This window comes from Melanotaenia boesemani, chromosome 11 (genome assembly GCF_017639745.1).
Source record: "Melanotaenia boesemani isolate fMelBoe1 chromosome 11, fMelBoe1.pri, whole genome shotgun sequence".
Lineage (NCBI taxonomy): Eukaryota > Metazoa > Chordata > Actinopteri > Atheriniformes > Melanotaeniidae > Melanotaenia > Melanotaenia boesemani.
Genome location: NC_055692.1, coordinates 15,680,301 through 15,706,146, shown reverse-complemented (window position 1 = coordinate 15,706,146; position 25,846 = coordinate 15,680,301). Strand labels below are relative to the sequence as shown.

The window sequence follows — 25,846 nt, the reverse complement described above, 5'->3', positions numbered from 1 at the left end:
TCTCCTGAAATCAAAATGCTAAATAAAAGTCTTCAACCGCTATAGCCTCTGACATAATATACCAACTCTATTCAGTGGGGTTTCTGGTTAATTCCTTCACCACTCCCCAGCTTTCAATATGGACTTACTGATCTGTATCCATCCTAGCCCTAATTAAAATTGCTGAAGCAACACCCAGAGTTAAATATGATTTCAGTGAGAATCTTGGTGGGTTAATCTCTAACTTCCACAGTCCACATGTCAGTGTCCTTGGGCAAGATATTGAACTCCTTATTGCCTTTGATCTGTCCACCATTTTGAACATGTGACAAGTATGAAGGACCGAGCTGGTGAAGGACATGGACACAGTTGGTTTTATAAAAAGGAACGGGTTTTATTTACCCAAAAAATACTCACAAAACAGTTTTGGGCCCTTAAAAGACGTCAAATGAACAAAACTAAACAAAGGTATAACAATAACTCAGAAAACTTTAATCTAACTGTTTAACATGTAACTCAAAAGAAACCAAACTAACACAAGAACCAAACTGACCTACCTAACATGAAACAAAGGGGCACTTAAATACTGACTGATCAGACCAGTCTAAAACACATGAGGGGTTAACAAATACTAACAAATACATTAAACAATGAGACAAAACCTAAACAGTTAGTTCACTTTTTACTTAACAAAAGGAATTACCAAAAATGAAACAAGCAATCAAACTAATCAAAATCCAAACAACAAATCTAAATGTTTAAAGATATGAAGGCAACTGATCTCTCCTCTGAAAGGAGCTGGCTTGATCTAGGCCCATGACACTTCCTGCTCCTTGGCTTCTACCAGTTGAGCTCACTTCTGCCCCCAAGTGTTCATAAGGCTCACCCAGTATGGGATATGCTTTGTGCCACTGGGGAGCGAATCTGAATTCTTTATATTTGAATTTGAATCATTCAATTTGAATCTGAATATGCCTGTTTGAATAATTGCTTTAAAAAACTGAATCCAAATTATCATATTTGATATTGAATCTTTGTTTTTTGAATGTGTATATTGGTAAAGTTGAAACTTTTGTACTTGAAAAAATTCATTCCCTAATTCATTTTCATAGTTCAGTTTCAGTTCTCTCCATTTAAATTCAGATCTGAAATACAAATTCAGATCTGAAATTCAAATTCAGACCTGAAATTCAAATTCAGATCTGAAATTCAATTGTGCCATTGCAGAAATGGTAATTGCCGTTGTAGCAAGAGTGGCTGGCCTGGATATTAGCGTCTCTCTCTCTCTCTCCCCGCCACCATCCTCCCCTCGCCCTCCCTCTGCTTGTAGCTGTTGAGAACAACTGCACAAAACTGATGTTACTCCGTTTGCGATTGACTAGTTTTGCCCCACGTCAGGTCCTGGATGTGCACAAAAGTTTGAATTTCAGATCTGAATTTGAATTTCAGATCTGAATTTGTATTTCAGATCTGAATTTGAATGGAGAGAACTGAAACTGAACTATGAAAATGAATTAGGGAATGAATTTTTTTCAAGTACAAAAGTTTCAACTTTACCAATATACACATTCAAAAAACAAAGATTCAATATCAAATATTGTAATTTGGATTTAGTTTTTTAAAGCAATTATTCAAACAGGCATATTCAGATTCAAATTGAATGATTCAAATTCAAATATAAAGAATTCAGATTCGCTCCCCAGTGGCACAAAGCTTATCCCATACCCCAGCACCATTAAAAGAAAAGAATAGATGTTAAATACACAGGACTTAAACAGAATTGAAAATACAATGGTGCTCTAATGTGCGCGCTAACAAAAGAGAACTAAAGTATTTTAACCTAATTCAAACCAAAAATAAACAATAGTGTTAACTCAAACTAACATAACTGAAATGTGTTGGTGTAGTAGGGGTTACCGCCTTTAAATGTGTGGCTGTAGGTACAGCCATCACAGACTTCATAAGCTGTAAAAAGTGTAAATATGGTCCATGTATCATTTGTATGTTTGCATGAATTATCACCTTGTGTCAATAGGTAACATTACATCTCGGCAGACAAGAATTACACGTGGAGCTCCCCAAGGTTCCATTCTGGGGCCTCATCTGTTCAGTCTATACACCTAAAAACCACCAACCAGGCCAGAAATCTGAGTGTGGTGCTGGGCTCAGACCTAAACTTTAAAGAACATATTAAGGGAGACACAAAGTCAGCCTACTATCACCTTAGGCTTGATTCTTCACTTAGATCAAGAAAGCTAATCACATCAGTCCAGCTCTAAGGTCATTGGCTTCCGGTATGGCAGAGGATAGATTTTCAAGTTCTGCTGCTGGTCTATAAAGCTCTTAATAGTTTCGGACTAAAACACATCAGTGACCTCTTGACCCAGTAGGAACCTACGAGACCCCTGAAGCCATCTTGATCTGGTCTTTCATCATTTCCCAGAGTCAGAACCAAACATGGAGAAGCTGCATTCAGCGTCTATGCTCCACATGTCTGGAACAAACACCCGGGAAAATCAGATCAGCTAAAAAACTGTTTATTTAAATCCAGGTTAAAGACCAACCTGGTCTCTGCTGCATTAAGCTTGAATTTTTAAACTTAATCATGTTTTCATGTTTCTTTAATTTTCTTAAATTTTAAATATTGCTTCTTATTTTACTGATGTTTCAATGTTTCTGTAAAGCATTTTGAATCACCCTGTTTTTGAATTGTGATCTACAAATAAACTTGCCTTGCCAAACTTGCCTACAGTGATGATCGTGGAAATAGGGATTTTCTCTGGTGACAGTGATAAAGTCAGGAAATGTCTTGCTGGGGTTAAGAATATCACAGTGCTTTACTTTGATGAAATAAGCATCAATTTGTTAGTACTATACACAAAGTAGTAAAAGTAACCAGGGATAGTAAAGCCAGGAGAAAAAATGTAATAAAAGAGGACAGAAAAGATGTGAGGACAGTGGAAAGGTGATGCACTTAAATGGTGGCAAGCTTTTTATAGAGTGTTGCATTTTTACAAGTTGGTTAAGCTGTCTTTGGGGACTGGGGGAATGTGAAAAAAATAGGAAGAAAGAACCCAAGACAGACACTACAGTCTTAAAAAAAAAGAAAAATGAAACAAACAATATATATTTATATATATATATATATATATATATATATATATATATATATATATATATATATATATATATATATATATATATATATATTATTGAAGGCAGCATAGATGACCAATGCTTAAGGGCCTAAAAGCATTAGTGAGATAAACTCCCCAAAGTCAGTACAGCTCTTAGGTCTGGGTTCCTAAACATTTTCAATGACAATTCAACTATACTGTGAAATTAATTATTCAGTCCATGGCTCACAATAAATGCCATACATTTCTTTTTGAGGCTTAATCCATAGTTTTAAAAATCACTGCCTGTAAGCCGTGCAGTGGTGAAATGCCTGCGGCAAGGATAAAGATCGCCAGAGGTAAACGCTGAAGGGAAAGACAAAGCACAGAGGACATTAGCCAATAAACTAAACAAAACAAAACTGGAAGGAGGTACCTTAAAATTGAGTCATTATATTGGCAGCTATAAGTCTTGCTCTCTTCCTAAATGTCTCATTGCAAATAGGTTTAAGTTGATACTGAGTCAGCGTGGGGCCTTTGAAAAGTTTTTTCCTTTCTTTTCTTTTCTATTGATCAGAGTAAAAAACAAGAAAAAACAAAAAAAGCATTACCTTATTAGCATGCTTACTGATTGTTAATGAGATAGTGTGGAGGACCTTTACTGTTGGAAAAGTACCCCTCGCAAACCATAATGAAATGTTGGTTTAACACACCTATGTTGGAAGTGTATTCCATTAGGAGCTTTGGCCACAGCCCAATTTTTAATGTGGAGCATTTCTCTGGCACTAAATGGATAGGAGAGGGATGCAAGGTCACACTTACCTTATAAACCTCCCTCAAAACTAATTTATATCAGCATAGATTTCATGGCAGCTAAGAACTCACATTATGATGATACAATGGGCAATCAAGCATCACTTGCAGTCTTGGAGCAAGCACTAATCACTGGGAAAGGCTGGGAGCCTTTTCTGGGGGCTTAGTCAGGCTGTTATGATGGATGGATACATGGATGAGTCAATGAGTAAACCTCTCTAGAAGTCAAAATTGCTATAAGAGAAGATTTTAATGCCTCGGTTAAAAAGATTAAGGTTTAAACAAAGTAGAGGGATAAGAAGACTTAACACCTATAACTATACTGTCAGATATTATTTGAAAGTGTACACTTCCAAAGTTTTGTATTATCTTGTTTATTTAAGGTAAAAAAAAAAGGTACAAGTCAGAAGAAGTGAAAAAGGGAGAACAGGGGAATGGGAAAGCTCTTCCAGACAGCTAGGGAGCTGAACTGACTGAAACTCATTTGCAGATATTTGATGTTTTTTTCCTCTCTTACCACACAGGGGAGCATCTGTGGATGTGTTAACACCTTCTTTTGGACTGTTGGTCCATTTTATTTCTTCAGAGTGCAATGTTCATATGAATGTTTTCTCTTTAAGCAACCTCCTTCCGCATTCAGACATCAAGAATTCCTTTATTTCTTTCTATTTCTTTCTTTTGCCTTAATTTTAAGATGTTTTTATTGTATTTTTAAGTACACTAATCATAAATACACTGGTATTAACCAAAATGTTTTCAATATCTCTTTATAGCTAGTCATCCAGTTTAGTTGAACATTATTTCATTCTAATCATGGGGTATTTTAGAAGACTGGAAAATAGTCCTTGCATCTGTAAAGATCTTAAAAGTTAAAGCAAGTGCACTGACTTGTTTAGGGCAGGGGGATGATTAAACTCCTTGATATTGTCAGGTTAATTAAGAATCACCATCAGGGTTAAAAGAAATCCGCACTGGAATCTTGACTACTTGGACGACTGGTCCCCAGTGTGAAGCTGCCAGACATTACAAATGACACAGCTTAACTCTCACAGTAGAATATTAGTGTAGATTTTGCACTATCAAAATTGGATCTGGCTGGAGAGAGGAGAGAGAAAGTGAGGGACGTTTCAGATGAAAAACCAAGTGAAGCGACAGGATCGGGAGGTAAACATGCAGTCATTTCCAAACCCAGATGGAGTACTACTGAGCTAGTTTGTACATGCAGGTGAAATCCCTGCATGCTGTTGGCTGCTACAGTACATTAACTCTAGCTTTCACTTTGAGCCAGAAACTAGGAGAATAGATGAGCTAGAGAGAACTGAAGAAAGTCTGACAAATGTGAGGACACAGGGACACATACACTCACACACATACACAGATAGGTGCTTATTATACAAGTATTCTCCCTGAGCAAGTTGACAACATATTATGAGGTGGACAGAATTCTAAGTATTACATGTTTCTCTTGACTCTTCTTCAATTGAGGCACAGCGAGATCTTCATTTTACCATTTACCAATACATGCCCATCTTTATATGGTTTTGAAAGTTTGTGGTAACATAAATTATTGCTGCAAACAAATCAATTGTATGAAATATTTTGGTAAAGTGTCAATACTGTAAAAGAAAACATGTGGTTTGTGTTTTGGGTCAATCCAGTATGAGTTTTGAGGGGACTTAATGCACAAAAGTTGCCATGACTTTTGGGTATACAAACTCCAAAAGTTTTTAAAATCTTGCAAAAACCAGGTGACGGAGGCTAACTTAACACCAAAAACAGTCATCTCTATTAGATTTAAAGGTCTGGGACTGTGGGAATGCACATGTCTTTCCATGGTTGACTCAGGAGGGGTGGTTGAGTGAAGTGACAGCGCTTGGAGGGAAAGAGCTGTTGAGGTGATGGGTGATCATGGTGTTAATGGACCAGTACTGTCTCCCAGGGGAATGTTTCTCAAACAGATGCTTGCCTGGGTGGGCAAGGTCGGTGGCAATTTTACCCGCCTTTTTTATCCACTATCTTGTCCTAAAGCTCCTTGATGGAAAGTAGCTCACAGTCAATGATCCGCTCAGCAGTGAGGCGGTACATGCTAAACCCTTGTCCTTTGAACGGTAGGATACAGGCAATGTCAAAAACTAGGATTTTTTTTTTTCTTTTCTTTTCTTTTTCTTTTCTTTTTTTTTTTACTTTAAATGTGTCAAGTTGCACAAGGTTATGTCGACATTTAAAATTCAAATTTTTTTTATTTATTTTTTTTATTATTTTTTTTGGGCCCAGTCATTAAAGCATCTCTAACCCTACTGCATATTGTATCTATCTTACACATTGCTACTGAATCCTTGATTCAGTAGCAAACGTATGCACTTCTTCCCATTTTTTCCTATTGTATATTTTCTCTTTTCTTATTATTTGCAGCGTGGGTACAGGGTTACGCATGAAGCTCTGTATTGATTCCTAGGATGTTTTTGCTGTAACACTCAAATCTCTAGGCTGCACTTAGTAGAATATTTTACTGTACTGTCAAGACCAGTTGCACGGATCACACGTTACATCATGAGCCACTTTTCTCCTGTCTTGTTAGACTGTTTCTTCCAGGTTAAGCATGTTTGTGATTTTTAGCTAAAATTACTTTGGCAGCAAAGTCTCTTACATTGCATTTCCACTTCTAAACTAATAAAAATAACCCTAATTATAAAACCATTCTGGGAGAAAAGTTAGCTGGAGCTGATTCAACTTTGTTTTTTTTCAAAGTGACTTAACGCCTGCTGTTACTGAAGTCACACAAACATTTTTGGATGAGCAACGCTTTCATTCACTAAGACATCTGGTGTAAAGGCAAAATAAAAAGCATCAATACAGTGCATTAGCTCTAACATAATGACTTGTTTAAATCATATCTAAATACATGCTGCTTGTTGTGAAAACAGTAGGGAATGTTCTTTAATCTACTTGTAGAGTAAATAACTGCTAATGCGACACACACACAACTTGTATGGAGCTATGATGGGAAAAGGTTTAGATTATGGCAGGTTAAGCCAGACTGACCCTTCAGGAAACAGCAACTGTCACAGATAGGCTAATTAAAAGATACAGTAAATTACACTGTAAGGTTTATCTTGGTCAGCACTGTTGATTTTGGATTTTTGATTTTGTTAAATTACTGAACTATTAAGGTGAAACCTACTTGGACCAGGAAGTTAGCAGAGCATGCAATCTCTGAATGCAATCTTCTTTTCTTTGTTTACCTTCAAGGTTATTGTTTAATACACAAGGATAACTAATAATTTAGACTTAAATGGCAGAACAATGCTAAGATGGACCATTTTAGTTTGTTTTAACATATTGGTTACTACGGTATGTGGTGATTTACAACCTTAAGTGAAAGAAAACAATACATGCAGCTATATTTGTTTGTTACCTTCTGCATTATCATGTTGACTGATGTTATGTAGTCCATATGGAGTCACGGACACTTTTTCTTGTCAATGATATTGTTATTAGTAGTTCTAATAGTAGTTATAGTATGGGTTCAGATTATTATTCATTTTAATTAAAAGTGATAATTAGATTGTTGTGGCTTTATCATTTTTGCTCCCACACAGATCAGAGGAACTGTTTGTCCATCAAAAATGCCATCTCTGTCTTTACTTAGCATACTTTTTTTCATAATCATGCACAAATAAGTTCCAAATCATGTCAGAATGAATGGTTAAACTATCATAAATGTGGCAACACTGATTTTTAAAAGTAATTTTAAAAAGCTAAATGTAGCTAGTCTTCAAACATTATATATTTATAAAGTAATTTATTTTAATTTAAGTATTTTATCTCTGTTGTATGTCTGCACTCCTGCCTGGTGTGTATAGTTGGCAAAGAAAATTAAACTGCAAGAGAAAGATTAACTCTCCACTACAATTTTCTGTTTAGCCTAGTGTTATGCTTTTGTCTTGCCTGTCTTGATTTTACCCAAAGCATTAATTTGAAATCAGACAAAATTAGTGTCAAATTTCCCACCATTGGCAATGTTTACCCTTTTGAACTTAAAACTTTTCTAATTTACTAGCATAATTTTTGTTGCATGTTTGTGCACAGAAATTTGTTCTTCCAAATGTATTGGTATTATCATATTGTGTCTCTCATCCTAATGCAATGTTGACCCTTCGGATTTTGGCCTTAATGAAATCACTTTAACAGCCCAGAGCTCTTGCTTTAACATTGTCATCCATTTTTTTAATATCAAATAGATCATTAGGTAGATGTTGTACATACTTTAGCTACACACTCAGACACACATAAACTCATCCTCTGACATCATTAGTGGTTGTCTCAACCAAAGTACTTCAATTAGTATTACCTTGACTTGTAATGTAGCTCATTAAAGTAGATGAGTTCCAGCTGTAGTGCCAACACGAGGATCCTAGTTTTGTTAACATGCAAAAATACCTTTTAATAGAGATAATTAAAATGGTTGGTACAATTAACAAAAAAGACCCCAAAACTTTTAACTGTCTCATCAGTTATTCTCTTGGGATCCTGGTAGTACTCGGCAATCAAAGCAACTAAATTAGCTGCTTTCTGGATAGAAAAACAAAAATGCAAAGGACATTTAGTGGCATGCAAAACCTTCACCTCTCCTTAAGTCAGAATATCTGTTATTGTGAAAAGTTTTGAGTAAAAGATGACAAATTTTCTAGAAGTATGAAGTTGGATGCTCCACATATATTTATTATATGAATGTTCATGAATATTAAATAATGTAAATAGATTATCAGTAAAGTTTTGGGGCAGTCAGGGCCACACAAGTCCTGAAATGTTTTTTTTTTCTTGGTTTGGTTGTTCATAGTAAGTTTTTAGCTGTGTTGAGAGTGGGAAAGCTGTCTTTTTTTACTGGTGGTGTGACGTGTGCTTCTTAAATTTGCTGGTATTTTCTTTCCTGGCCCTGCGGCAGACTGGTGACCTGTCCAGGGTGTACCCTGCCTCTCACCTGTTAAAGTGCTGGGATAGGCTCCAGCTCACCCGTGACCCATATGGAATAAGCGGTCAAGATAATGGATGGATGGATGGATTTTCTTTCCTTTTTGCTCCCAACAAAAAAAAAAGCTTGTATTTAATAACCTTTTGAGAAATTATATTTTTCCATTTCCAAAATGCATCAAGCTTTTCTTTATGACTCATGTCATTTAGAGAAATTTGATGTGTGTATTTGCTTGTGTGTGTGGGTGTATGTGTGTGAGTAACTAAAGGCATTTCTACAGAATAGTTTTTGCATTCAGGTTTCCAGCAAAAAGATATTCAGTTCTGATTTATGCACTATGTTGACAACAAAAGCCGTAGCTCATATTAGCATGATGGATGAAATTTGAGTTGCGCAAATGCAGCAAGAACAAGGAATAACTGCAAGTAAAAGCTGATGAATTAGGATATTAACTGAACCCATTATGTAGCGAGATAACACATCATCCGCAGCGGAGAATATAATGTAAAGTCATCAGTGATGGTTTTAATATCTGTGTCTATTAGCAGATTTTTTATCTCCTGTCATGTCTTTTATAGGGCTTTATTTTCCTTTTCTAAAATACTCTTATACTCTTAGAAGAATGACTATGTTTTTCTCAAGTTATATATATATATATATATATATATATGATCCTATTTTGATATCTATTGATCTATTGATATTTTTTTCTAGATATTCGTGGTATTGAGGATTTCCTGGACCGGACTTCTCAGCAGGGCATGGATGTGTCCCTTCAGAAGGTGGAATCTAACATCAACACAATGATCACAACTTTGTTCAGAACAATGCGTGTGGAGGAGCTGCATCGTTACAGGGATACACTACGCAGAGCAGTGCTGTTCATGAGCCCAGCTACTGCCAAGGCTTTTATCACTGAGGTAAGAGAAGCATTTTTTTAGGGTCAAGAAGTGCTCAAGCTAGTAGTTCTTCAATACTTTCCCAGCTTTGAGTGGCATCCTTACCAGATGTCTTTGATTTTAAAATACCCTCATAGTACTATTTATTGAGGAATCAACCTTGTTGTGGATTTAAATGTTTTGATGGAAAAAAAAAACTTGCTCAGGTGTGTCCAGCTTCTACTGGGTGTGAATCAATCAGAAATTGATTTCTTCATCAAACTACATTTAACTGAATATATCATCTCAGACAGACACTATTAACTCTATTGTAGAGTTTTACCATAGTAATTCAGAAAAGGTGTGATGGGTTTTGTCTTTGATGTAAGCTCCTTGTGTTTCCATTAATCACATCAGTGATAATAATGGGACTTAGTCCTCTCAAGTCTGCTTTAGGATTAGTCATGAAGCCCTGAATCTGGCATTAGGATGTGAAAATAGTATTTGCTTCTCTTCTGCTCCTCTGGTCTTTCTCTTCCTCTCTCTTTTAGCTTAAATCAGTATTAATACAGGGTGCACAGTACAGCAACTTAGATTAAAACCAAATATATAAATTTGCATTGATTTGATTTAATTCACTGCTTTACATGTATTTCAGCTACTTCCCTCCTGTACTCAGAAATTTGCATCCAAACACACACACACAAACACACATCCCTCCCACCACCACCATGCTCTTTATCTCTGCAGAAGACAATTAGAGGAGTTCCTTTGCTCTTATACATAAATGATATGCAGGTCATGGTTGAAAGCAAAAGGCTCTAGCTTTGGTTATGAATTCCTAATTTGTAGTGGTAGGATGGGGCTTAATCCCATGTGTCATGTTCTCATCTCAGTTTAATTAAAAGTGACCTCGGAAAGAGCAATCACAATCTAATTTGCTTGGAAGCGTGACAGGGAGGGGGTGAAAAATGGGGTGTTATCGTGTGATTGAGAGTGTGTTCATGTTGGTGTTTGTGTATTTGAACGTGCATGTGGCTGAGTCTTGGCCTTTTATGATTATTAAGGAACCACACTGAAGCCATGACTTGTTTCCGGCAATGCAGTGATGACTTTGCAATGTTTCCTATGAGTTTAGATCATTAGTCTTGGTTATAAAAGTTTTTTTTCACTTCATTTTTTAAAATTATTCACAGGTGGGTATACTAGGGATAGGTCAGATTGCTTTAATGTAAACAGGTAGACAGCTGAACAGTAAATAGGAACATGTGTGTGCAGCAAACATCAGATAAGAAAGAAAACATAGAAGTACAAAAAAGTATGTAAGACCAACCCCATTCAACTCATTAAGTGCAGGTAGACATGGTCTGATCTAAGCATTATGTGGCCATGGGAAACAGTTGAATGAGTCTCATGTGCTGGGAGAAACTGAGGGCATCTGGTGGATGGCTGGAGAAAGGCAGAAGAAATGCATACAGACTGGATCACATACCAGTAGTTATAAACAAATTATTAGGTTTATCTATTAAGTCTGTGTGTGCATGCAATGTTTCCCACACTCAATTACACTTATGAAAAGCTAAATTGGAAAAATGTTTTAACATAATTTGGCATTAAGGGTTATTCTCTTCAACCAAATCTCCCTAACAGTGCAGAATGAGGTTATGATCCTTTAAATATCAGAGATGAATGGAACAGTAGTTGTAAATGGGAGAAAAAAATGGCCTGGATTGAATGTGTTCTTATTATCATTCATCCATTTATATAATGAGATGTGATTTACAATAATTGCAGAAAATAGCTTTAGCTGTTCTGCAATATGGACGTGCTGACCTCCATTTTGGTGTTAGCGTTACACAAATTAGTTTCTGCAGTTTCTCTTTCCTTTGGGAAGGTTGACAAAGTAATTTAATCTAATTTAGTCAGACGTCATGTTGGGGGAGGGGGTTTCTGAAATGAAGTGTCGGAAGATGGTAAAGATTGGTGGATAAGATTGATGATCGCAGATGTCTCTTCTGCTCTTCCTGGCAAGCTAGTGAAGGAAAGGAAAAACAGACTCCAAGGGCTGGAAGACAGACACTTAGAGGCAGAGAAAAACATGGACATGGACAGCTATGAGTGAGACCTGTTTTATTTTTTTTCCCTCTATCAGTTATTTGTAAGGTCATTTGTCACACAAAGTACAGCCCATCCAGATGCATTTGGCCCGATGGTGGATGATGGTGAACTAAAACCTGTTCTAAATGACTTGGCAGAAGGAGAGTGATAAGAAAAGAATGTAACAAAATGAAGACAGTACAAGAAAGTTCCTATGCTTAACATTCTAAAACCTTATAAGAATCTTTTTCAGTAAACAACAACACAAAATCCACAAGTGGCATTGCGTTTTATCCCATTTGGAAAGAGGACAAGGAAAACAGAAGAGATTTTGTACTGAAATTAATTCAATGTTGGTAGATAATCACATAATCACATGATGTATGATTGCCAGAGCCTTTGGTTCATTATTTTTTGCACAGAATAAGAACTGGAATTGAATATAAGATATGATTCTTCAACACTGTGGAGAGGAGAAAATTTTACAGTCTTAACCAATCACTATTGTCATAGTGATTACATTTTCTGACTTAAATTTTGTTGTTGTTGTTTTTTTTGTTTGTTTTAAAGACCTGAAAATGTTTGTTAGTCAAAAAATATTGGACGAAAAAATAAGTCAAGTATTTGTTATTTCACAGTTGAATAATTTGAACTTTTTAGAAGGGACCGATAGGCTATTTATCTCAAAAGGAAGACCATATAATGTATAATGAAAAAGAGGAAAAGCCTGTTTTGTAATTTGAAGTAGCCCACTTTCTGTAAAATTGGGAAAATGAAGCAAAACAATAAAAAAAAAAAAATATGAAAGCCTTATACATGATAAGGTGACCCTTTTCTTGTATACTACAATCATGTGTAGTGTATTGCTCCACTGGCTCTGCAGTGCATCACAGTAGTCTCCTTTTCTCTCAACTGCCATTACATCAAGGAGCCTACAGTGCTGGCTTGCCTCAGAAAGTATCCCAAATGTATGTCTATAAATAAATGTCTATTTAAGCAGTTTATATGGTTGTGAGATATTTTTAAAAATTATTTGAGACAAAAAAATAATGACTTCATATACAAAGCCATGGTTTCCTATAGGATTTTTTTTAAACTGCAGGGAAGGACTTTGTTAGCTGGACACCACCGCATGCACAACACCGCCCTGCAACGGACAAAGTTCTGTGTCAAGGATACATAATAGGGTCAACTGTTCATTGCACGTAAAGAACGAGACACCCCTCACAATAATTCCTGCTCCATCATGGATGAAGCTTCTCATGGATGATGAACTGACTGGACAATTGGAGCCTTGAGTTAGGGTTGGGCGATATATCGAGTTTACTTGATGCATTCTGAGATATTTTACATAGGATATAAAATGGCTATATTTAGAACATCAAGTATAAACAATCACAAAAGCGTTTTAAACCATCTGGTTTTCTTCATTGCCTTGTTGGTTGTAGTGAAGCTCACTGCATGCAGCATGGCAGCTAGCTATCTAGCCTTTTTACGAGTGTTAAGAGATACTGTAGAAGCTAAATGCGTGACGTCCACAATGGCGAGGAGATTGTTCAGCTGTGCGTGATTCCCGATGGACATGAAGTTCTTAGTATGAGCAGGAAAACTCCTCCACCTGCTTCTCCTCCTCTTCCAGCTGCTCTTATTATTGAATAAGAGCTGACATTACTATTAAAGCAGATACTTAGGTCTGTTTTACAGGTGGTTGATGCAACTATTTCCAATGTGCGCTCTCTCTCTCTGCTGGTGGGAGTGTAGCTCACATGTGTGTGCACGTGGCGTGTAGACACATGACGTGTCAACAAGAGACCAAGATAAAAAAATCAGCCTATTTAATTTTTTTAATTTTTTTTTATTATAAAAGGACTAAAAAATATAAGCCTGTTCTAGAGAAAAGGGAATCCAAGATTACTTCTGTTGTGATCTTGTGGAAAATAAAAAAAAAACAACAACTAAATAATAAGATAATATTTGAATATTAAATAATTGAGTGAAAAAAATATTCAAGGTATTAATAGGGTAATTATAGAAAGTAAAATAAACTTGGTCTTTTAGGGGTGAAACACTGATTTTTTTTTTCATAATTCATTCATAATCTATACCGCTTTGTCTATTAAGGGTTGCAGGGAAGCTGTGGCCAATGAAAGGCCAATGTTCAAACCTCCCTCCCAGCCAAGGCTCAAACCAGCTACCTTCTGTCTGTGAGGCCGCAGTGCAAACCCCCACACTGCCACGCAAACTGGTTTTAGTAAGTTTATTTAAAAAAAAAGAAAAAAAAAAGTTTGTTGAAAGAGAAAAATCACAATGAAGCTAAATTTAGCAGAGTTTACTTAAATCCTTTTATTTTTTTTATGCATGATAATGTTTAATTCATCAGGATAAGGTAAAACAGAATATCGGGATACTAGTTACAGGCCACATCACCCAGCCCTACCTCGAGTACAAGAACAAAGTCACTTATCCTGGAGTATGTAACAAGCTTTTTCCTTTATTTCTGTCACCTCTTTGCCACCACTCTCTAACCAGCCAACCACCACACCACAGTTCAGCCCTGTGGAGACTAGTTCGTTTTTTTTTTTCAAAATTAAGTTATTTGCAGGGCAGTGTCACATTTCCTGAGTGCAATTTCACTCTCATATTATGGTCTGTAAATGTGTGCAAATATAGACTTTATGTTCATATGGATCCATTCATTCAATATAATTTTCGTTTGTAACATCGAAAAGAAATAATCATTCTGAAGGCATCATGGCTTTTATTTTGCCATGGCGATGCCCCACGATCATTTACATGTAGTGGAAACCCTGAAAGCATACAAACTCGAGTCTGTTAAATAGATTCCATTGCAGAAGTTGAAACTTTGAGTCCTCTTGGGTGAATCTCTGCAGGCTTTGCACATTTGAATATGGATATTCTATCTCAGTTCTATGAAAAATATCCCCCCAGGTTTTTCAGAATGGATGGGAAGCATCTGTGAACAGTCGTCTTCACATATATTCACAGATGTTTTCTACAGTTGAAGCCAGAGTTTTGGTGGTTTTGAGAGGCAGCCAGACATTTGGCTTAAAGTCATTTATATGGCTATAAGGGTTGGTCTGTTCGCAAAATTTCTTTAAGGACTTCTACATATTAGGTTTCACTTATTGTGACCAGTTTTTCTGTCTCTGTAGCTGTGCCTCCCATATAGCATGAGGGTGGCACCATGCTTCACTACAAGGATGGTAGAAGCAAGTGAAGAGCACTGCCTGCTACTGCTACACATAAAACTTGAATTTCTGCACAAAAGATTAGAAGAACATAGAAAATTTTCCTTATTTGAGTTGGTGCACTTTTGTTCTGCCAGTAAAGTAGTGACTTTGTTGTAGATACAGGTGCTGTATGGAGCTGATAGTGACGGAGTGCTGCAGAGTAGGGAATTAGAGATTCACCCATTTAAATAGGTGTTCCAAGACAGACGCCTAGGATTCGACTCACAGGTAGCTTCAGTGTGCATCGGACCCAGCCGTACGGTTATAACAAAACAACGCCGAACAACCAAGAAAACCAATTATAATTATTTATTAAACCAAAACTTAAGACAAAATAATATAATCATGAAGTGTGATTGTCTGCAATATCAGTAATGTCAGGGCGTGCTTGGTTGTGTGTACAAATATAATGCAGGCAGTGTTGTATGATGTAGAACTAAACCAAACACAAACGCGAGGTGCAACGGCGCAGGTCCGGCCTGGGAGCGGAGCAAAGAAAGAAGAGACCAGGCCGATTGTAGGCGGGTCTTATATACGCCCCGCCGAATACTCCAGCTGCACCTGCACACAAACATAATTAACAAAGCCACAAAAGAAGAAGGGGTCGTAACACCACCCCCCATAAAAACGGGGGTCATGGGGAGTCATCCCCGTGAACCACCGAAACAAAACCAAAACAAAAACAAACGTGTACAAACACCCAACCAAATTTACCCTCACCATCACCTCCACCGGCACCTAAAGGGGAAGAGAAGGTGAGAAACAGGGCAACCACCACACACCAGGGAACCCACAGACCGAACCACAGGAGCCCTCGACAACGCATCAGCTCTAGCAATGTCACGCCCCGACCGAACACAGCAGGGGTCATCCGGCACCGGAACGGACGACCCGGCACGTTTTAAGAAAAGCAGACACATCTTTTTTCGCCCCCGGCCAGAAAAAATGCCTGCGGAGATGCAAATATGTTTTCCGCACACCAAAATGACCAGAGTCGTCATGAGCAACTCCGAGGACAACAGTGCGAAATATAGATGGAACCACCAGCTGAAACACAACCTCACGCGCCCGGTCGCCCCCAAATGTCCACTTCCGAAACAATAAACCATCATGCACAAAGTACCCACTCGCCACGCTTGCTATTGCCGCCCCTGGGACAGCCAGACCAAAGGCCACTGTCAAAGACGGATCAGCACGCTGTTCCCGGACCAACTCCTCGTGAGACACCTCAAGAGGAAAATCTGCCACAGACAAAGCAACGTCCTCCCTCACAGCGACCGCATCCAGCGAAGCCGCGCACATAGCACGCATATCGGCACACGCTGGAAACACCCTAGGAGGCGGAGACAACCCACCCCCCTGAACAGACGGACACAGCGCAACCACAGGGGAGGCTGTCACACGAACACCACTGTCACCAACAAGCGAACCGGCAGCGCGCAGCAAGAAGGGATCAGCAGACCAAACACGGCCGCCCGCCAGGCCATTCCCCAAAATAAAATGAATTCCATCCACGGGCAACGCGGCCCGCACGCCCACAGACACTTCCCCACGCACCAGCTCACAGTCCAAAACCACTCTATGCAACGGAGTAGGCAACGTCGTCAAGCCCATGCCACGACCCACAACATAATCACCAGTAGCCGAACGGGAAGAGAACGGGAGGACCGAACCCACGACATACGAATCATACGCACCCGTGTCTCTCAGAATCCGAATAGGAGTCTTCGCGCCACCTGTCAAGGACACGAACCCAGTCCGAATAAAAGGGGCATACGAATCCAGCGCGTCGGGGACATGCAAAGGAAATGAAGTGCACACTCCAGCAGCGGCAACAGGAGAACCACCCGGATCTGCAAACGCGGTCGGATTAACATTCTGTGCCGAGGTTTTCCCCCTAGATGACAACACAGGACAATCCCCCTTCCAGTGGCCCCTCTCACGGCAGTAGTGGCACACGTCCGCCCCGGCACGCGCGTCAGACGACACATCCCCACGACGCACGGACGCAGCTCGGCACTCACCACGCCCACTACCCGGAGAAGGCCCATCACTATACAGAAACTGGGACTTATGAGTCAAAACATAGTCATCCGCCAGCGCCGCAGCCACAGCCACCGTCTCGGCCTTTTGCTCACAGATGTACGTGGCAACCACACACGGCACCGAATCCTTCAGCTGTTCCAAGAGAATCAACTCACACAGCCGCTCAAAATCAGCCACTTTCGCAGCTGAGCACCAGCGCGTGAAATGCAACTTCAAATCCCGAGCAAACTCGAGATAACTCTGCCCAGCGGCCTTTCCGCAAGACCGAAACCGCTGTCGGTATGCCTCAGGCACCAGCTCATAAGCCTGCAAAACAGCCGCCTTCACCTTAACATAATCCTGGCTATCCGACACGGACAGCACAGAAAACGCCTCCTGAGCGCGGCCCACCAGAACGCACTGCAACAACAGAGCGCGCGCCGAACTGTCCCACTTACGTGCGTCGGCCAACCGCTCGAAAATCAGGAAAAAAGAGTCCGGATCGTTCTCCTGAAACTGAGGCAAAAGGCGCAAGTTACCAAGAACATCAAAAGTGTCGGCAGCAGAGGAACCCGACAACGAGCGCACCGCAGCGTCACTGTGCCTGCTTTCCCTTATTGACTCCAGCTTCACGCGTTCAATCTCAAACTGTAAGCGCAGCAATTCCTTTTGCTGCTCAAACGTCAAACCCGGCGGTAACGAAACCGCACCCGGCGTCAGCGAAGCTGCACCCGGCAAAGAATCCGACGGAGGCTTAGCCAAAAAAACACCTTTCTCCGTCAAATTGGCAATCAGGATGGCCTTAAAATTCTCCTTAAGACGTTTGCTATCAATCTCAACGCCATAATAACGACCAATCTCCAGCAGCGGATCCTTTGTACACTCCTCCAAAAATTCCAGCGAAGGAGAGCGAAAAAACTCCGACACAGTCACCATGATTTCCCCACACAACACAAACACCGCAGGCCAAACGGCAAAAACGGCACCAACAAACAGCAGCAGACCCAATGCCCCGCTACCACACCTGCCTAACAAAACTTACCTAACCTAACACCAAGCTCAACCCTAGTCTTCACGCAGGCCAGCGGCGGGTACTTACGCACTGAAAACCAGCGGGGACGCGAGGCAATCTACACAGATCACCCCCTCAAACCCCGCGGACGTGCCCCCGAGATCACTGCTGGCGCAGCGAACACTAACCGCGTCCCCGCGACACTAACAAAAAAAAAACACAGACGAAGCCCAAAGGAGCAACGTCTCCACACCTAACCGGGGCACCGAGCCTGCAACCGACCGGCTAAGCCGCAAAAAGCAATCAACTCACCCCGGCCAAACGAAACTCCACTCCCAGCCAACGACGTCACCGCGGGCTCTTCCCTCCGCCAACAAAGACAGCCGCAGGCGCCAAACACCAAACAAAGAACAACCAAAACAAACCACCCAACGCACACTCAAAAGAACAACCACGGCGCACCCAACGAGAACACAAAAACCCGAGAACAAGAAGGACGAGCCCCCATTTGTTATAACCAGCCGTACGGTTATAACAAAACAACGCCGAACAACCAAGAAAACCAATTATAATTATTTATTAAACCAAAACTTAAGACAAAATAATATAATCATGAAGTGTGATTGTCTGCAATATCAGTAATGTCAGGGCGTGCTTGGTTGTGTGTACAAATATAATGCAGGCAGTGTTGTATGATGTAGAACTAAACCAAACACAAACGCGAGGTGCAACGGCGCAGGTCCGGCCTGGGAGCGGAGCAAAGAAAGAAGAGACCAGGCCGATTGTAGGCGGGTCTTATATACGCCCCGCCGAATACTCCAGCTGCACCTGCACACAAACATAATTAACAAAGCCACAAAAGAAGAAGGGGTCGTAACAACAGCTTCTGGCTAAATGCGCGACGTATCTTTCTTGGTGTGTCCGCATCAGTAAAAGACATTGTTACATTGTTTATTACGTAGTTTTTTCTACTCTGCAGCTCTGTTTTTCAGGTGTCTTGAACACATCATCTCTCTCTTTTGCTGTTTTGTTATTTAACATACAAAAACTGGGCGGTCCAACCGCAGTTAGTAAACAGCCAACCAGCAAACATGGAGGGAATCGAGACAAGAGGTGAAGAGAAGATAAATGTTTTGTACAACACTGTAAAACTACAGACAGGGAACACTATTAGTAAAAGGACCTGAGAAAAAGACTGTTTGTGAATGGTCCATATGTTTTTTTCGTCTTTTTTTTATTAAGAGGCCAAAAAGAAATTGCCTAAATAAATGCACTGTATAAGTATAAATGAGATTAAAAACAAATTCATGATTCAGGGTTTATTAGAAGAAAAAACAATCCTCTCTCTGTACCATATTGAATTGCATCTTTTTAGGTTGTATTTATTGGTTTGCTTTATAGAAAACAATCAAGTATCAAATACATACTTCACAGGCAAGAGAGAGGACAAAATAATTGAGATGTTTTTTAGAAACCAGATGTGGACTTGTAAATTCTTTGTATTGTGTTGAATCGTTTTGAATCACATCATGAATTGTATCAAACCGTATTACACTGTATGAAGTCCAATTGCCAAATAATTAATGTATCTCATGGGATCATGAACAGGTCTAGGATGAATCGTATTGCATCAAATCGGCAGGAAGCTTCACTGTATCGTTAATGTATTGTATGGCTGGCAGCACATGGCGATGCATATCACATCCCTAGAGAGTCATGCTTTCAACAAATTCTGCTCTCTCTTCTTCTAAAGACTTCTAAAAACCCATTTAAAATAGGACTTCAGCTCCCCAACTTGCTGTTTTTGCAGTTACTTGTCCTTAAGGTCTTAGAAGAGTCCAGGTGATTAAAAACATTTCCTCTTCCACATTTAGTTATTGAGGCCACACTGTGTCATAGACCATACAAAGTTTCAGAAACAATTTAATACTGTAGTTAGGGCTGGGCGATATATCGGATATACTCGATGTATCCCAAGAAGTTTTACGTGTGATATATAAAATGTCTATATCATCTTGTCTTAATCATTTCTTGTATTACTATTGTATTTATTCATTTCTTTATTCTTAACACACAAGCTGTATTCAGCTTCTATTTATTTATCATTTATGTATTTGTTTTATCATTCTGATTCTCTTATTTCACAGGTTCTCTTATTTTATGGGTCTTAGCAATATTACTATTACTTTTATACCCAGGGTTGGTTTTTAGATTGTTTTAGATTTGGTTTTACAGTGTTTTATCTCAGTGTTTCCCCACACCACTAGACCCCAGCGTTTATGACAGCGTTTCCTTGGTCCTTTTAACTTGCTTTTACCCTCTGTGATGTGTGTGTGTTTGATGGGAAGGGGTGGGGGGTGGGCTTGCTGCTATTGGGTTGGGGTTCTGGGGGATTTTACTCTCTGTAAAGCACCTTGAGTTGCTATTTTTATGTATGAAAGGTGCTATATAAATAAAGTTTGATTTGATTTGATTTGATAATATGCCTGATAAATGGCGACAATGACGAGTAGACTGATTTTTCAGCTGGGCGTATTTCCCAATGGGCATTGAGTTCTTACTACACCAGAGCAAGAAACTCCTCCACCTGCTTCTCCTCCTCTGGCTGCTCTTATTATTAAATAAGAGCTGATCTTAAACCAGATATTTTTGTCTGTTTTACAGGTGGTTGATGTGACAGTTTCCAATGTGCTATCTCTCTGCTGATAGGAGTGTAGCTCACCTATGTGTGCATGTAGCCCAGCATGTACAGGCATGATGTGACATAATTACATGTCAGCATGAGAATAATATAAATAAAACCAGGCTGTTTACATTTTATATTATAAGGACAAAATATAAACCTGTTCTAGAGGAAAGGAGAGCTTATATTATTTCTGTTGTGATCTGGTGCAAAATTAAAATAACATGCCAAATATAGAAGTAAAATATATTTTTAATATAAAATAACTGAATGTAAAAGTATATGAGATATTAATTTAGTATTACAGAAAATTAAAGTAATCTTGATCTTCTAGAGTTGTTGGGAGTTTCTGTTGAGAGGTTGGGTGTCCCTCCCTAAAATAATTGCTTGGGAAATACTGAGTTTTATTAAATCTGAGTGCCAGTCCCTGGTTCAAAATTAAAAGTTAGTTAAAAAGGGAAAAATCACCATAGAGATGAAATTTGCTGAGCTTACTTAAATCCTACTGGTGTCTTATTATGCATGATAATGTTAAATTCAATATTTACACAGTATTTTAGAGATTTCAAAACATTGGGATGTATATCGTGTATTTAGATAATGTCAAAAATTATCAGGATATCAGTTTTAGGCCATATCTCCCAGCCTTAACTGAGTTTATGTCTCACCTTAATTTTGTTATGGTGGTCTGCAGAAACAGTTTCATTATACAGGCTTTGTCTTTTCATAGAATGTAGTATGCATCGTGAGACTCTTACCCCTCCTTTATTCCGGGTGCGTGTGTGGCATGTTATGGCTGTGCCGCAGCCTCTGTTGCTATTCGCAGCCGTTTTAGTCAATGGTTTGGTTACCCCTGGGTGCGCCGCAGCGCATATCAGAATTGTCCCAGAAGCGTTCCCGAAGTGCATTGTTGCAGCTCTCCGCTAAACTTACATGGCAAGTCTATTTTTGATGCTTCACACACCCAGAATGTGTCAATTCCCGCGTTCAGAAAGTGGTGGACAGGAAATCAGACATGGGAACAGTGTAAACGCTTCCAATATTTTTCAAAATAAAAGCCCATGTGGAGATTTGCCCTGCTGAACCATGTAAACACTATGTGTTTAACCGGTCAAGGGTCTCAGTGTTTTTTTTTTTTGTTTGTTTTTGTCACCATTGACAACGAGAAGTTTATCCTGGAAGTGGAGAATCACAAGATTATCCACTCTTGTGATTTTGTGATCACATGGATCCTGCTAGGTGGACTGCACTTGGGTGCTCCACACCTGACCCGCTCCCGGTAAAACTTGCCGCGCCACAGTTGTCGGAACCAAATCATGGTGCAGTTGTAACATGGCGCATGCGCACGTGGGTAAAAGGGGGGTTACAGGTATGAGGCTGCAGGTGGCACCTATGCGATGTGATCATGACATGGAACGGTCTGAAATTTAAAGTTTTGATTATTAATACATTTACAAAAACTTCAAAGACACTTTCCCTTTTTGATGTGGGATTTTAAGGTGTAGTTTTATGGTGAATATCATTCATTTTGTGTTACATAAAATATACCATAAAATGAGCCTGTTGTTTATCTGCATTTCCACTTTATTTTGAATCTCGATCCTTGCCTTTGTGATTTTTTTTTGTTTGATATCACCAACATGATTCAGAACGGGGGAAGAAAAATAGCTCAGTATCAGATGAATTCTCACTAAAATGCTCTCCTTCATGCACATCCATGCATTTCATGACACAAACTCACGGATATATTTCAAGACCCAACATGCTCATTCAATTTTCTGCATTATTTAACATTTTCCCGCTCTGTTGCATTTTTGCAGTGTAGTGCACGTGAGTGTACTAGCCACTGGCAACAAGGCTCCTTGTTGGGGCACACATCTCCCTGTTCCACCACTTCACACAAAGAGAGAAGCAAAGTGGGTTTCTTGCCTCAGGACCATTGTCATATTAAAGTTATTACTCTCCATGAGTTATGAATGGCTTACCTGGACTTACCCCACTCATAAACGACCTATAACACAATAAATGCAAGAAAATGAAAATCATCACGGTTATTGCTGTTGGGTTTTAAAACATGTCTGCAATTCTTAGTGACTGAAACATGAAGAAAATATCACTAGGAATTTTTGCAATATAACAATTCAATTCTTAAAGAAAGCTGCCCACACATAATATATCCTGACCTGGGATCAAGCATTATGGCTAAACACAAATATAGCATTGTAGGACTGTAAATTAACTTTTTAGTAAAAGTACAGAAACATTTTTTTTTTTTTTTTTTTTTTTTAATAGTTTTTGTATAGGAATTTTGGAGTGTCTGTAATGTAAGTTGTTGTATATTGAATATTCATATATTAAAGAGATTATGAATGTGGAGTCTTTACTTATATCTTATGTAAATTACATTCATTAGGGTTTTTTTTTTCTTGTGTGTGCGCCTTTGTTTGTTTCCATGTGTATTTCAGTCAGTATTTTACTGCATACCTTCCCCACAATATTTCATGTTTGTTGATAGAGGGTACATGAAATAATGACTTGCTGTTATTGTATTAACAAAATTTATTAGCATTTGGAAATTAAATATTGTAATATTGCTCTGGGTCAGAAATTACTCTGACAGAATTAGTTTTCTGCATCTAATTCTCTCCTTGACAAACAGAGCCACACACACCCACCCACCCACGCACACACACAGAGGCTTCGGATTGGAGAAGTGGAAAAAATTAATTTTGCTTTTTGATCTAATCGTGTTAATTTTTTTTAATGTCTCCATTTTGCTGCTATTTTCTCTTGAATATTTCTTACTTGAGGATCATCAGACAAGTTGGAAATTATTCCAGAGATGACATGTCAAAAATGAAACATGAAGAAAAACATTTGTTATAAGACATGTTGAATAATGTATCTTCTGAATAGGACTCCATCTGACTCAAGCTTGTCTCTAACGCTGCCCATGCTCTTGTCATGACTGAAAGAAACCAAGAAATTCATAAAGAGAAATATAGCATTGATATTTGAAAAGAGACCGATGAATAAGTATTATATATAATTTCACTTTGGATAATGATATTTCATATTGTTTAAGGTGTATGTGTAAGGCAGAACACTGGGAAACTTTTAGCTCTATAGAACCGAAAGCAAAGCCATTAAAAAATTCTTTGTATTCTATAAAAAATAAAAATCATCTGCACACAATATACTGCACACCTAAACACATCTTGAATTACTGGTTGTTTCCTTGTTTTGGTTGAGCCGCATCATAGATGATAATAATTTGAGTCATGTTTTGTTCTATTTCTGTCTTTGTTCGTACATCAAAATTTGTTCAGTGCTTATTTTCCTGACACATCCCTGAATGAAGATAGAATTGAGTTATGAAGGATATAAAGTAGAAATGATTTGCGTTCCTCTCCTTCCACCCTTGGAACAGCTTGAAGAAAAGATTTTTGGAATATAAGCAATTTGACTCTGTTGGGGGCTTGTCTTGGATTCTTCTATGTGCAGGTTTCTCTATTTTGTTTTCAACCTCAGCTATTGCTGTTTCTTTTTAAACAGAATACCTTCTCAGTTTTGATGCACTGATCTTTAGCTCACTCAACAGTTATCAACAAAGTGTATTGATATCTTATGGAGTTTTTGCCATACTTGTCAAACGAAAGCTATGTAGTGATCTAGCATCATTAAACATTAAATATGTTTAGATGAAATGTTGATTTTAATAATCAAAATGTTTTATTTTATTTTTTCATTTAACCTTTATTTAACCAGGAAAGTCACATTATGATTAAAAATCTCTTTTGCAAGGGAGTCCTGGCCAAGAGCCAGCAAAAAGTATTAATTTCAACCAAAGTATCAGTTACAACAATTAAAATTAACAATTAAAATTACTTACAAATTAAGAAAATTAGTTACAAGTTAAGGAGGCCGTCTCAAGGCCTCTCAGTCTGGATTTAAAGTTATTCAATGAAATAAGTTCTGTTAATTTCCAGCCTATTTGCAAGATTTCCATTTAATTTCCTTGTAAATAATAACTAGACCAAACAAATTATAAAAATTAAAAGAAGCTAGAATATTCTATGATGATGACGACCTCCTCGCCTGACCTGCTGCTCCTGCTGCTACGGGTTGGTAAGGTAGTGGAGCGAGGGGAGCAGCGCTTCCAGTTTTTAAAATTTATTTTTGTTTTTTATTTTTTCTGGCGTATCCAGGCTCGTAATGATAATACTGATGTTGTGTGTTGCCAACAAAAAAATCATTAAAAAAAGTTTATAATGAGAAGACAATCCAAGCCGGCAGGTGCTGCTTACAGAAAACATAGGAGGAGGAAAAATGAGCACAAAGTAGAGGTATGTCTGATTTACTGAACATTAAGGCAGTGTCTGTTAACTTTTCATTTTGACATGACAGTGGGCTAACGCTAACTAAGATAAATGCTATTGCACCGTAACAACAATATCTGAGCAACATAATAATTAAAATACCACCTATAATATGCCATAAAAAGCATATATGTCATAATGTTCAAATGACATAAAGTAAAGGTTTCATGTGGTGTAAAAATGTTCTACTTATATTTGCATTGCAGTATTTATGCAACTGTTTATTGTAAAGGTAGGCTACTGCTAATTAATGTTACTGGTATAAAATTTAAAGTAATGTGTTGAATTTGTATTTGTCCAGATGAGCTGAGAACATTTTTGCAGCCACAACAGCACCTGTAGAAGCTGCTAGAGAGGAGGCCTCAGCCTCATTGTCTTCACCAGAGGCTCTCAGTGAAGAATACAAGTTAATTCAACAAAGAATAACTGCAGGACTATTACGTTGATGATTGAATCCAGACAGACGGCCTGCCTGTGTCTCTCTCTGAGTGGTGGCCTGGTGGCTGGAAGGCCATAAGGGAATTATTGTAATAACTAAACCACTTTGTGTCACAACTCACATATGACACATGCTTCAAAATTTAAATTTGATTGCTTGATTGATTTTTTGTTTGACACAGTGGCATTATTATTTTTTGTTC

The 25,846-nt window shown here is 38.6% G+C and overlaps 2 protein-coding genes across 7 annotated transcripts in view; both read left to right on the top strand.

Moving 5' to 3' along the window:
• The window catches only part of grid2 (glutamate receptor, ionotropic, delta 2), a 539,244-nt gene that overhangs the window by 312,187 nt on the left and 201,211 nt on the right, over nucleotides 1-25,846 (top strand). For all 6 annotated transcript variants that reach the window (XR_006011998.1, XR_006011997.1, XM_041998788.1 and 3 more), the window contains one exon: nucleotides 9,595-9,800. Coding sequence is in view for 4 of the 6 variants with exons in the window: in XM_041998788.1 (XP_041854722.1) it covers nucleotides 9,595-9,800 (206 nt within the window). In the remaining 2 variants the exon portion in view is untranslated. The remainder of the gene's footprint in view (nucleotides 1-9,594; nucleotides 9,801-25,846) is intronic.
• LOC121648587 lies at nucleotides 16,071-16,969 on the top strand. The gene is made up of 2 exons (XM_041998792.1): nucleotides 16,071-16,836; nucleotides 16,909-16,969. Exons 1-2 carry the CDS (start codon nucleotides 16,217-16,219, stop codon nucleotides 16,916-16,918), a joined length of 630 nt encoding a protein of 209 aa, XP_041854726.1. The 5' UTR covers nucleotides 16,071-16,216; the 3' UTR covers nucleotides 16,919-16,969.

Excerpts from the sequence above, each read along its gene's own strand:
- LOC121648587 (XM_041998792.1), top strand. The coding sequence starts at position 16,217 with ATGCACAAAGTACCCACTCGCCACGCTTGCTATTGCCGCCCCTGGGAC.